The sequence below is a fragment of the Ammospiza caudacuta genome, chromosome 1 (genome assembly GCF_027887145.1).
Source record: "Ammospiza caudacuta isolate bAmmCau1 chromosome 1, bAmmCau1.pri, whole genome shotgun sequence".
Lineage (NCBI taxonomy): Eukaryota > Metazoa > Chordata > Aves > Passeriformes > Passerellidae > Ammospiza > Ammospiza caudacuta.
This window is the reverse complement of record NC_080593.1, coordinates 112847162-112860952: the sequence shown is the minus strand read 5'-3', so window position 1 is coordinate 112860952 and position 13791 is coordinate 112847162. Positions and strand designations below refer to the sequence as shown.

The 13791-nt window shown below is 40.7% G+C and overlaps 1 protein-coding gene across 1 annotated transcript in view; it reads right to left on the bottom strand.

Moving 5' to 3' along the window:
- Positions 1–13791, bottom strand: part of SPIDR (scaffold protein involved in DNA repair) — a 193305-nt gene that overhangs the window by 26405 nt on the left and 153109 nt on the right. The window contains exon 11 of the mRNA XM_058805939.1: positions 566–724. Within this exon, the coding sequence (XP_058661922.1) occupies positions 566–724 (159 nt within the window). The remainder of the gene's footprint in view (positions 1–565; positions 725–13791) is intronic.

The following is a 13791-nucleotide window of genomic DNA, read 5'->3' as shown; positions in this document are numbered from 1 at the left end:
ATAAGCCAATTTGTTACTTACCTGGGGGAATTTTTCTATGAAGCTATTGACATTCTTATTCCAAAATAAGAATGGCTTTAAGATTTGCAAGATTTTTTTTTTTTTTTTGAGAAACAAACTGTGGTTCTAAAACCATTCATATTTAACAGAATTAAGCTCTAAGATACTAAAGGAAAGTCTGTGTTTGAAAGTTCAAGTCATACTGGGCAGCACTGTAGAAAAACTCAGTGCAGTAAAAAGCTCTGCAATGAAAGGGGGATGAACTAACGTTTATAAGTCTCTGAATCTACTGAAGACGAAGAAAACACTCATATTTTATGGAATATTGCACACAGAAGTTCCTTACTCTGCTAAGTGTGTACTGTGCATTAACTTATTTATGCTCATTTTGGAGAACAGTTGGCTCAAGCACAGCTGGATGCCCCAAAAGTGGCAATGAGGACATTTTATTGAACAAAGCCAGGTTCAGTTGTTCCAAAGAATGTTGGCCACAGAAATAAATAAAAAGGCAGATCATCTTTGCCTGCCACATCAAGCAACATGTTCTTCCATTAATTGTTCTCACCTTCCTCTCGTAGTTCTCTGCAAAACCTTCATTCCAGCTAAGCAGCAAGATTTTCCCTCCCATCTCCTGCAGTACTGCTCGACGTCATCTGCGGAACTCAGGGACTGCAGCTGCACTTCACTGAACATGCCATAGGCATCCTGGACAAGGAGGCACAACCTGCAAAACATTCCTCCATTACTCACTGGCATCTGCTCATAACAAACCAGTGAGCAAAGCTCTGAAAACAATGTTACAAGCTTCAGGACAGGGCTTATCCTCTGCAGTATCTGCAGAATTCCTATCAATTAACAAACCCAACATCTTTAAAGGTTTTCTCATGCACATTTTCAGGACATAATAGGGCCATGAAGCAGAGAAGCATGACTGAAACAAAGAGTACAAGGCTTGCACTGGGGATTAGGTTAATTAACTGCTTTGCACTATGTGGCTTGTGCACTTAAAAACAAAGAAAGTGGAGTTTTTGCCTTACTTGAGGTGAATTCTACAATAAAGACAGAACAACAACAGAAACATAAATATGTGTGTGTTTAAATATAAAAATTCTGCCTAGAAGTAAGCAAAGCAACATATTTCACAAGTAATAATCATTGAGACTGGAAAAGCAAGCATTACATTTTCCCACACTCTTTTTTTAAAAAGAGTCCTGAGGATGCAAAAAAGAGTGAAACATCAATTTCTCTTTAAAGAACAAAACAACATAAAACTGGAGATTAGTATATTGAGAGTTGGGTATGAAGCGCAGAGGAACTATTTTAAGAAGGTAATTAAAGAACCTGCTAAACAAACAATTTGATTAAAATCTATGGAAGTAGGGGCTGTAGGGCTGGGAAGTATTGCTTAACCAACTTGATGGCATTTTGAGAAGATAGTACTGTCATAACAGATAAGGCAAAATCAGTGGATGTCATACATTTAGATAGTCAAAAGCACATTTCACAAGATTCTGCACCTGAGATGAGCAGCCACGATAGCATGAATCATGCAGGGCTGGAGGAAGGAGGCCCCTGTCTACAAGATTGGTTTTAATTGCCTCAGAAAGAGACAGTTAAGCATGGAAACTTTTCAAAGGGAAACAAAAATTACCTTTGAGGGTAGCACACACATTTTTGTTTCCAAATAAAACTCAGGGGTGCACCAGGCAGCAGAATTCAGTTCATTTCAAAAGTACATGCCAAAACTACCCTCCCCAGAGCGGCACCATTGTTCCCAGCAAGCCAACTCCTTTTGGAACACATCCTGTAACGTACATGCACCCTGAAAGCATTCAACAGCAGTCATTATATCTTTATAAAATATATTTATGAGCTAAATGAGCTCCTACACTGAAGAAATCCATATATTTTCTTCACATGGAAAAGTAGGCACATGGAAGAGCTCTAATCACAACTTCCTTGTTCATTATGAAGTGCCTAACTTCGGCTCAGACCCTCAAGAAGGCTGCATTTGATATAAGATACAACCCCAAAGGCCTTCTGACATCAGCAATTGTGCAAGCACCAACTAAGAGTCCTCATTTTTCCAAATGCTGGTGCTGGTTGTGAGCAGCAGAGAGGGATAGGACTGGGTAAAAACAAAGACTCATGTATTTTCCCCATACCTCCAGCTACAAAGGTCCCATACAAACCCAGTCATCATCAGAAAAAAACCCAAAATAAATTAGAACAACTATGTTTGCCTGCTGCTTTCCATGTTAGGACTTTGAATTCAGTTAAGAGCTCCCCTGAGTTTTAACTGATTTGACTGAAACTCCCCGTGATATTGTTATGTTTGGAAAACCAGAGTTCATATGCTCTGAACATTTCTGAAAATCAGATTGAGGGGAACCGGAAAAACAAACCAAACAGTTTTGCCTATGTTAACAAAATGTTGACTGTTAATTGTGAAAAATTAGGTCTCTCTATCTCAGAGCAAGAAGGGCCAACTGAGTTAGTGTCTCAGATCAGATCAGTTCAGCAGTCTCTTAACTGATCACTGGAATTTCTCATATCTTTAGTGAGACATAACTGAACACAAGTAAGTCTCAGACTAGCTGGCACCAGGGTCATATTAAGTCCTCTGGGACATGTTAATTGGCCAAATAAAACCAGCTTGGTTGGTGCTGAACACATCAGTCAGTAAAAGAGCATTTTCCAAGTCCTTTTAAGTCAAGCAAAGAGATGGTTTCTGTCAGACATGGGAATCTCCACTCCCCGCATCCCTGGCCACAGATTTCCATTCCTTTGTGGTGGCACATAAATGGCTAGGACAGGAAACTCATCTGACCAAAAAATACTGTAGCCAAATCATCATCACCAGCAGCATCATCTGAGTTTCTTGAAAATCAACTCTTTTAAAGTAAACTCCTACTTGCAAGGAGTACTGCTTCTGGGCAAGGATGTGTTTTCCTTGAAGCTCCCACTCCAGCTGTCCAAGGTATGCAGCAAATACAGAAAACTCAGGTCACAAGACAGGAGAACGGTCATCTTATGGCCATGCTCAATGCAGAGAAGAACTGTGCCATGGAGGCTTCTATCAGAAATGTTCCCATTCACAGTGGAAATACATTCACGATCACTGGCTTCATGAAGGAACACAGAGCAGCAGATTCCAATGCCTTTGCTCTGCCAGGTTCGTACCCAAGCACAGACACTCTATTTACTACACTTGCTTTTAACAATGTCCAGAGGGTAGTCACAGTTTTTCTGCAACATGCATTTTAAAATGAAATTCACTCACTTAAAGTCACTCACTTAAGTGAGTATTCAGTCACTTAAAGTCAGAATTTCATTAATAACCCTTCAGACACCCAACTGCAGACTAAGAGAGAAATATCCCAGATCAACACCATGAATAGAAGTTCCCAAACACATTCTCCCTGCTTCCCCATGCCTTTCAAACAGTATCAATGAACAATGGCAAAACCTTGAAACGCTACAGGTGTTTGAGGGACAACTGATTTTCCCACTTAATGACTGTCTTGAAATCAGCTGTATCCCACAAGAGATTTAGCAATGCTCTTGGAGAACTACCCTCCTGTTCTCTGGAACTGGTTCTGTTCTTATGGATTTTGTACATGCTGTCAGCATCACTGACAGTAGTCCAGCTGCATTCAGAGCCTTTTGATTCAGGACCTTAACTTCCTTAACAGTACTCTTTTCTCCCTTGATTTCACTTTATTCCAAGAACAGTGCATTTGGATTATTTTGCCATGTTGCAGAGTTGCTCTCATATTACAGCAAATGTTCTCACAAATTAATTTTTAGCAGGCAGTCTAACTGTGATTAAAGCCAACAGCTTGTCCCATTACCTTTTCCCCCTCTTTGAACCTCACTACCATGATGAAAACCCAAACATCAAAATTATGAGACAAGCTGCAAAGCCAAAATGAGTATCTGCCCCCCAGGAATTCAGCATTCATGTTTTGTGCACATCTACAGGAAATACCTCTTTTCCAAAAAATTTGGATTTGTATCAGTTAATAAGGTTAAACATACCTTTACCAATCCCTTGTATGCATAGTACTAAAATGCTAAAAAAAAGACAGGCAACATCTCCAATTTAATCAGTGGTGCTTCTGCAGGGAGGAAATAGTGCTATCTTTATTTTTGGGACAACAGGATGCAATCCTGTGTAAGACCCTCAGCTTAAAATATGAGTTTGGAAACTAAAATGTCTCATGCAAAATAGCAGAGAACTCACTCCTGGGGAGAGGGGTAGCAGGAAAGCCAGTAGAGGAACAAATGTAGGAGATGCAGACTAAGGAAAAGGTAAAGTATGACACATTGGTAACAGTAAAGGGGGAGAAGATATGAATGATAAGAAGTGAGGCAGAGTTTAGCTTATTTTTTTTAATGTAATGACACAGTAAGTCTCATGCAAAAGCTTGGGAAGATTTTGTTAATTTGCTAATAGCCAGAAGCAAGGATGGGGGCTGGAGGAAGATGAGACTGATTGCTCTGCATTATTTCTATGACTGTGCTGATCTTTAGGACAAAATGTCTCCCAGTAGAAATCTGGAGGGGATTACAGGATTAATGCCATGCCCTTCTCCCAGTTAGTCACTCTTCATGGGTAAAGGGTAAGCCCTTCTTTTACTAATATGTTTTTATGCATGAAAAATCATCTCTCTCCATACTGCTGCCTTTTATCAAGCAGCTGACTTTCAGGAGAGGCAAGGGCGATGAAAACCTTCTCCATTTTTGGTCTCAGCAGTTGGGGGAAAAGAATAAGACAAGGAAGATCTGCCTGGAGAGGAGATGAGAGCACAGGGAGGCCAGAGCAGACTGATTACACTGACACTGCCTTTACTGAGTCTCGGGAAAACAAACAGCAGAAATTTGTCACGAGCAGATCTTAACCAACAAGTAATTGTTTTAGCCTTGGGTAGGAGGACAATTGTGTGGCCCAGGGCAGCTCTTCTCCATGGCAGCTAAGCTGAGCAGTACAGCACGAGGAGCAGGACAGCCAGGCAAGCTGGCAACACCACCACCTTTGCAGCACTTTGCACAGACCTCCTTGGTTGCTCTTTCTTTGGAAGTGAAAGGGGGGAATGGGAAAATGCCTGACAACTAATGGACTTGTATTAGCTCTGATATTTGCTCATTCTTTATCTCCACCATCCATGAGACAGCTGCTGCCGTTTTGTTTGTCAGAAGGACTTCTTATCTCTGTGAGGTGCGGTCCTAGCAGAGGCATAAAGCACACGAACATAAACACACACAAACAAAACCCCCTCTCCCTGCATCACCAGAGGCACAACACTACCTACACAACTCCAAGCCAGCAACTTGTCTGGTCAAGTCTCAAGGTGGAGCTGATTAACTCCTGCTAATATGGCTCAGATTCAAATTGTAACCTGCAGGACACCACCCTAGCTAGGTTTAATTTATCCCTACCTTATGAACTCCTTGCATTCACCATACCCATATAGTAATTGAAAAATCAAACTCAGAGCACAGGGACAACTGTCCATCTTCTCCCTTTCAGCACTAACATTTCTCTATTTAACACTATTATATATCTATATTATACTTACTTTAACACTATTATTTATATATTATATTCTATAATCCTATCTAACACTAGTATTTCTCTGTTAAAAGGATATAATAAGTTCCTTCATGCTCCCTTTTGAAAAGAATGTACCCACTGTGGCTTTCCTAAGGGAGACACAAGATTTAGAGTTTTCTGCTTAAAATCCATACCATTTGCTGTCAATAAAAAGTGAGTGAAGCTCTACAGAACACAACTATGGACTGAATGCTACAAATACAAATTAATGATGATGGCAACTATCTCCTTCTCTGCCTAGGCTGCAGAGGCACAAAGGTACAGAGGAAAACACAAGCACCACCGTTTCCAGTTTATAAGGGGAATATTAAGCTGGAAGAAGAATCCTGGTCCAAGTACAGACATTTTTAGCACCCAGCCTGATTGCTCTGGTTTGAAGCACTGACATGAACAAAACAGTGATAATTTGCTCTGAAAACTGGAGGTTTAAAACTACTGAAAATTACAGTTTGTGATCATGTATGTTTTTATCTGTCAACTGCGGAAGGGCCCAGAAGGAAAGAAAGAAAAAGGCAGTTCTGGAGAGCTGGACCTGGCAGAAGTATTGGTGGAAACTGCACATGTGATTGGAGTATCACAGGGAAATAACCTAGTCTTATCTCAGCATCTCAAATAGAAAATATGTTGCAGAGGCCTCTCCGGTCTCAGGAAAGGAAACTTTTATTTTTGCAGACACCTCCAGATATAGGATTTCTGTAACACACTTGCAAATACTCACTACAGTAACTATACCAAGTCCCCCATTTTCGATTTTCCTTGCTGTTCATTACAATTTTTATACAGATGTTAAAAAATGGAGTGAGAGTGTAAGTTATAACTGTTGCTTATTTTTATTCTCTTCCTTGATTCATCACATAGCTCGACACAAACTGGAAAATCAAATACCACTTCCACAAGCTCTTTCCTGATCCCCTGCCTGCTGATTGCTTTTTCCATTTCTTCATTCATGTTAATCCTTCCACCTACTATTTTCTGCCTGTGGCCTGAAGAAGCAGCACTTCTGTGGGAAACAGCTTTAGTGCGTAGGAAGAGACCTGCATGAGCCAAAGGTGTCAGCAGAGCTACCTTTGCAATGCTGCTGGAGAACAGGGCTGCACCGCACTGCAAATGCTCCCACTCAAAACATGGAACACCACCTGCCTGCTGGGAGCTACATGCAGCTTGTCAGGAATTGGTGTAGCATGAAATCCAGCTTTTTGTGCTTGCCATGACAACCACGGCTTCACATGTGACATTTTTTTCCTGCAAAAATCATTTCTTATATGAAGTTTTCACGTGACACCACATGAACTTTTTAAACTCTCCGTCTGACGCTGGCTCTAAGTGCACCTTTGAATGAAACTGCTGATGTGTGTGTTTTATTTGTTCATGGAATTTCTCTCAAAAGTAAACAAAACATTCAAAACCATAAAAAGACATTCCTGACATTCACGCAAACACGATATAGAGCCTAAGCTGTAATTTCAAACAGTTACAGAGTTGCATTTGAAAAATATTTTCAGTATCATGGATAGTTCTGCTTTTGTCAGATTCAAAAATTAATACTAAAGTTGTTCCACATTCATAGTTTAGATCCAAAGTAATGATGCCATGTAAATAATTTTTTATAGTGATAGCTGGTTTGGAAGACACAGAGAATTAAGAAAAAATAACTTCCTAAGTATTGCCTAAAAGTTTGTATAAAGGCTAGGCCACAATGGAGCAGTAAGGTCTTCCTCCCTCCAGATCCCCTGGCACCTCAACCTGCCATGGGACATAATTTATGGTCCTTCTGCTAAGATCCATTCCATACAGCTTGTTATGCAAAGAAAACCAATTTTGCGTGTTAACAAAAAAAGCAAGCACATCAGATCACCCCAGGATGTTTCACCCACTGTGCTGTTAATTGTAGTTGGTAAGAAAAATAATGATGCACACCCTCCTCAGGTTCTTCAGTGTACCATTACTTCAGCATGGAATCCCATCACAACCCTTGGTTATTTCAGTATACAATTCAGAACAAATATTATTTTCCTGCATGTCACAATTTACTAATCAAGAGTGAAAATGCATATTTCAGAAACTCACAGGCTCAGTTGAAAACTGCAAGTCTTTCTTATGGATGATGTCCAACAGAAAGATTATGTTCCAAATATAACAAGTAATTACCACCCAGTCATTTCAAGTACTTATCTATGAATCTGAGGAGGGGTTCTTTGTTTATTTTTTTAATCTCAAGACTTTGTAATTATTGTTTTGGCATCCAAGAATTCCAACAGTTGGTGGGGTGCTGCCAAAAAGATCTTTTCTTGCAAGGTGCTCAGCACCCTCCTTTCCAAGAAAATCAGCATTCAGTTGCTGGTTCTGGCAGCGTTTCACATCATCTTTGCTGCGCTGCGTTTCCTCCACGCCTCAGTTCCTTATACGTAAAAATCAGAATAAAAGTCCTGTCTTCAAAGAGTGATCTGGAAGCAATAGCTGAATAACACGATTGTATCAGGGAGGGCTGGTCCACAAAGCCTATTATGTGTGCTAGATGCCATTTGAGTTAGGGGAGGAGGCTATATATATGTATATCTAGAGAGGAAGGGCTTCCCGGCAGTATCAACTCATTTCTTTCACACTACAAGGCTCAGAGAACTCTCAGCTTGCCCGGCAGAGCCCACAGTGAGCGCTTCACAGCATCTGGAATGAAGCAAGAACACACTAGCAGTGGTGCTGGGGTCCCTTATCTGTCAAGACTGTGTTGTTTGTGGATTCACCAGATTTACTTCCGAACCACAGAGTAAGTATAAAAAAGTGGTACCATGAATGGGATCCTGGAAGATTTTATTTTAAAAACAAAAAACCAACATGCAGTGAGTATTAAAAAACCCCTGCCCATTTCAGCAGGCACAGATGATCCTAAATCGCATTCTTGTTAGTTTTTGCACTGCTCGTACATTTCCTATGGCACGTGAAAGGTAAATGAAATTTAGCAACCCCGCAGGATTTCTTACACAGCTGTGGCTGTATTAAATAAGACACTCTGCTGTGTCAGTGCCACATCATCTCACTGAACTAGCAGAAAAGTATAACATTCATCAAAAATCAAGGGCAGAGCAAAGAGCCAAGAAGAAAAGCAGAAGTGCAGGCTTGCCACGGCTCCCTACCCAGCAGAGAAAGGCAATTTTCTGCCTTCTCGCAGGGCCTGCCGGGTGTGTTTTCCACTCCTGCTGTTTTCCTCTAGCCCTGTCAGCGGCTGCCTGTCCTAGGTGTGCTTCTAAATGAGGGAGAGGGAGCGTGTTTGTGTGTTTACAGGAGTTATGGTAGCAGTTCTCAGCAGTCCACTGAGAGTTCTAGGAAACGGCCCCTGTTATTTTATTCTGGGTCGATGTCAGCTCGTGTCAGGCAGCAAGGATCACACAGGACAGCCCTGTGCATCTCGGGGCTGGCCGGAGGCCTCAATGGCAGAGGGAAGGGAGCGAGCTGCGAGTGGGCGGAGAGCCTTCCCAGCACTCTACCAACCACTGCAGCAGGAATTATGATAAACACCACTCTGGAAACCAGATACAACAGTACATTGTGTTCTTCTTCGGAAAAACAACCCGACTTCGGCTCACTTAAAGTAAACAGTTAATCCTGTTTATCTTTTTTTTTTTTCTTTCTTGATGAGTTGTTAACAGAACAATCTCTTCTGCAAAGCAAATAAGAGATCAGTCCCTTAAATTCATACAGATTTTTTCTTTCCCCTAGAAAAAAAAAAGCAGTTTGATATGTAAACTTTCTACTATCAGCAAACACTGTGGAATAACAATCTTTCTTGGCTTAAACTGGTTTAACAAAGCGATGCCAAAACTGAATGAAACCTTTCCCTCACTTACATATTTTATTTTGGAAAACTGAAGTCCCAAACAGAATGTTCTATTCATCCCTCTTAACTATTTCATTTCTGAAAAGAACAAGCAAAACTGGTACACCAAAAAAAAAAAAAAAAAATCAGGGTATTTGTTGTCCTTGCCTCTGGAGTACAGGGTGCCTGGGGGAGCAGAGATCAGCTACTGAGCAGGGGGGTGGCTGGTCCCAGGTTTTCTCTGAGGGGTGAAAAAAGAGGAATCAGACTAATAGGCTGCAACTAAGGTAACAAACTGTTATGCTCCTTTTCAAAAGATATGCTTACTGTGCAAATTCATGGTGTCTCTGACTTCCAACAATAAGGGTGATTAATCAGAAAAGCAGCTGGAATTGATTATGTTGTTTTGCTGGAGTCACCACAGTCTACCTATTAACTACTTCTTATTGGGGACTTCAACCCAGTCCACTGAAAGCTACAAGATTTCCCAGAGGGAGTTTTAATTTTTAGCACTCAAGAGTTTAAATAGTTCTGAAAATCAACAATGAAAGTGTGCTTAACATCCCTGGTCAGTAAAGTTTGTTGATTTAGCTATTTATAATAATAAAATAAATACATGATTTGAAAAACTGTAAGAGGAGAAGAAAAATATTTCTGCTTTATTTTTACTCATTTTGCAATCTCTTGAGGTGCTGCGTTTTCTGTGCAAATGGTATCATGAAGTGCAAAGATGTAAATTCACGTGAGTGAAAGTCTGATTTTCAGATTCCTAAGAGAAATATTTTACATGCAAAATTTTTATATTTTTCCTGTTTGTTTTTTTTGTTTGTTTGTTTTTAGGGTTTTTTTTGGGGTTGTTATTGTTTTTTGGTTTTGTTTTTTTGTTTTTGGTTTGGGTTTTTGTTTTTTTTTTTTGCCCCTTGAGTTCTTACTTTAATTTGAGTTTATTTTTAAATCTTTTGCAGCAGTTGCTGAATTTACTCTGGTGAGCTCTCAGGAAAAAGCAGCGCTATTTCCCATTGCAGAGGGGAGGCAGGCTGGGGAAGCAGCTATCTATCAGTGGCTGGGGCCAAAAGCCCAGAGGAGCAGCCTCAGGACTATTCCCTCAATCCACCACTTAGCCCACCGTGGCCTCCAGGGAGGACTGGAAGAGCCAGTGTTGGTAGGACAAGAACACTTCACCTCGCTCCAGGAGCACCCTGTCATTAACCCCCACCCTCCCAGAGCTGCACCTGCGCAAGGAAAGCATGGCTGTCCCCTCATGATCGTGGCCTTGGCCTGCCAAATTTGTCCCCAAATTGATGGACAGTCCCCAGCCCTGTCTGTGAAGGATCCAACTTGCACCAAGGTGCTGCAGCTCTGAGCAGGGTGGGTACTAGTGCAGGACTGCAGGGAAGAGGAAACAGACTTTGGTAAAACCTCTCTCTTGGGAAGCCAAAGAAGAATGTGGCAGTCCTACTGTCTCTACTTTTTGGGATACTCTTGGACATAGGAGAAGAAAGCAATAAACCTAAATAATTTAGGGTGCAGTTGTAATCCATGCCCAAAAAGACCCTCATGTCTGACCCTGTGCTGGTTGACCACCATCACACGTTCCTTCAGGAGGGAATGGATCATCTGAATGGAATGTGAATGAGAGGTGAATCAACTGCAGATCCTCAGGAGGTGACACAACAGCAGGAAGAAAATGTGGAAGGTGAAGGAGGCAAAGATGAGGAGGAAGTGTTATCTGGTACCACCTCTTTTCCACTTTCTTTCTTACACCTTGCTGTTCCCCATATCTCTTTTAGTCAGGGATTCAGGGGGGAAGTGCTGTGGTAACACTGGTATTATCCCATGGATGACCTACATGTATTTCTGAAGGAGCACTTTCCCCAGATACACTGGGATTTTTTACATAAGAAATTACGAACACAACAAGCCCTGCTGAAAGGTGCAGATGGCAGCAGTTATTCCAATTTGAAAATGAAAAAAAAAGTTTATTTGCCATTTTAAGCTTTTATTTGAACTTTGCAAAATGTAAAATCCCATTTTCAGTCACAGGTCAAGCAAAGCTTTATAAATTTCTTTTACGTGAGCAGTAGGTTTGGGCCATTATCTAAAACTCACTCAAATTAATACGTTTTCATTGATTTCAATGAGATTTATTTCACGCTGAATAGCAGGGCAGAGAAAATATCTGGGCAGCATCAGTTCCATTCCTTCATCTTGATTTCATTCAATCATTCATGCAAATTCCATGCTTCTCTTTTAAACCATCTAAACTGAACACCAGTCAAGGATCAAACACTGAAGCACCACACGTAAATTTTGTTGTAATTTCAAGGAATCATTTTTAGCAGGATCAGAACTTGGAATATAGCACACAGTACATTAAAAAAATCATAAATTTGCCATATTCCTGTCTTTTTGTTTGTCTGTTAGGGTTTTTTTGTTTGTTGGTTTGATTGTTTTTTGGCGGCATTTAATTGGGTGATTTTAAAACAGGCACAGAGAACCTCTCACTTCTTTCAGCACTTTGGTTATCTTCAGATGTGTAAGATTTCAAATATTATGTGGGCTAGTGAGAAGTATCCTAAAATAAAGTCTCTGCCAGAGCATCTTAATCTCAATCACTGCGTACAGATGATAGTCTATATTTTATATCTCCTGCATGTGGAATACTATTTAATTGTAATGGCATAATCAGTAATTACACTGGATTTGATATAATAACCCTGATCAAATACTGAGAAACTGCGTGCATGGTATATTTGATTCCTTTTTTTCACTTCTCAGTGCAAAAAACCAGTCCTGAAAATAAGAACCCATTCAAATATCAATACAGCAGAGTTTGTTCTCATCATTTATATTCCAAGGAAAAGAAGAGATCAGGACCAAATCTAATCAAAACTTCAGGAAGTGTTTAGAGACACAGAAGATAATAACGTAAATTAGGACTGGATTAGGGCCCTTAGTAAGCCTATCCATTCATGCCAAAAGAGGTGATTTAATATTCTGTGGTTAAGATTCTGGGTTTGTGTCCCATCCAAAAGACTATTAACAATAACACATTGTTCACCTACCACCATGCTGGTGGTGTTACAGCCTCTGATGTGATTCAGCACACACTCGAAGGGACAGACACTGCTAAACACTTGGATTTTCCTGAGCTGTCACCCATTGCAGGCCAGCAGGAGATACAACATCACAGCCAAGATAGCAAGATAACTTTGGTCTTTAAAACATGCGGTTTCCTGTTGATACTGTTCTGTATTGTCACATTTGCTGTCTTCTCCTCTTTTTCCTGCTCACATTCCTTCTCTAATTAAGTCTCCAGGGTACTGCACGGAGGAGACATTAGGAGAGGGACTTCTCTGTGCCTGCAGAGCACCTGAGATCAGGGTACACGCCCTGATCTTCACCGGAGCATCAGTGTCACACAAGCAGATCAAAGCTTTAGTATCGCAGTTTAATCACCAGGCCCTGCTGCTTACCCTTCTAAACCACAGGCAATAAGGGCTGGTATTTGTATTTTCTGAGTACTGTCAGCAACTTTGCAGTTGCATTTATCCCTTCTAGGCTCTTCACTTGAGCAGGATCTCTTTGTGCAGAAGGGTGTCAAATCAGGCTGCAGGCTGCTCGTCCAGCCTGGCTCCACCCTCATCCCCAGAGCATTTCAGGAACTATCAGAGGGAGCTCTGGAGGTTGCTTTAAGGGGCTTCCTGCCCACTGGACATGTGATTATAGGACGCAGAGAGCCACCAGCTTATGAAAATGACAAAATTTAAATAAATATAGGCCGTATTTTCATGCATTGCCTGTTGTCATGGGACACGCTGTCCGTGGTGTTCTCTCCCTCCACTGCCAGGTAATGTGAGAAACCTGTGGGTTTGGATCACTGTGGCACTACATAACTCATGGACTCCTAAGGTGAAGCGTAAAAAGACCCTAAACTTAAGTACCAAAATATGCTAAAGCAAAATTGACAAAGCCTTCAAGCAATACTCTCAAAAATAGGAGAAAAAATGCCTACATTTAAAAAAAATGTAATCTTTCTGATCACGCACTTTCAAACCGTGTTTCCTAAACTGCACTGCTGCAAGAAGTGTGAAAATATCAACAAGACAAGAACACAGCAAATGAAAACATTGTAAGTGAATCCCACTTGGATCAGTTTAAGCATTTTGCTTTACCAATTAAAAAAAAAACCTAACCAAAGTGGAATTTCTAAACAAGTGGTTTCAGAGTAGGAAAATGGCATTGTTTCAAAACATACCATTTCAGCAATTTCACAACTTTTCATTTGCTTGTACAAGCTTTTCATAAGAAGTTTCCATTATTTTACAAGTTGATCTGACAGAAAATTATTTCTTTGAAAAAT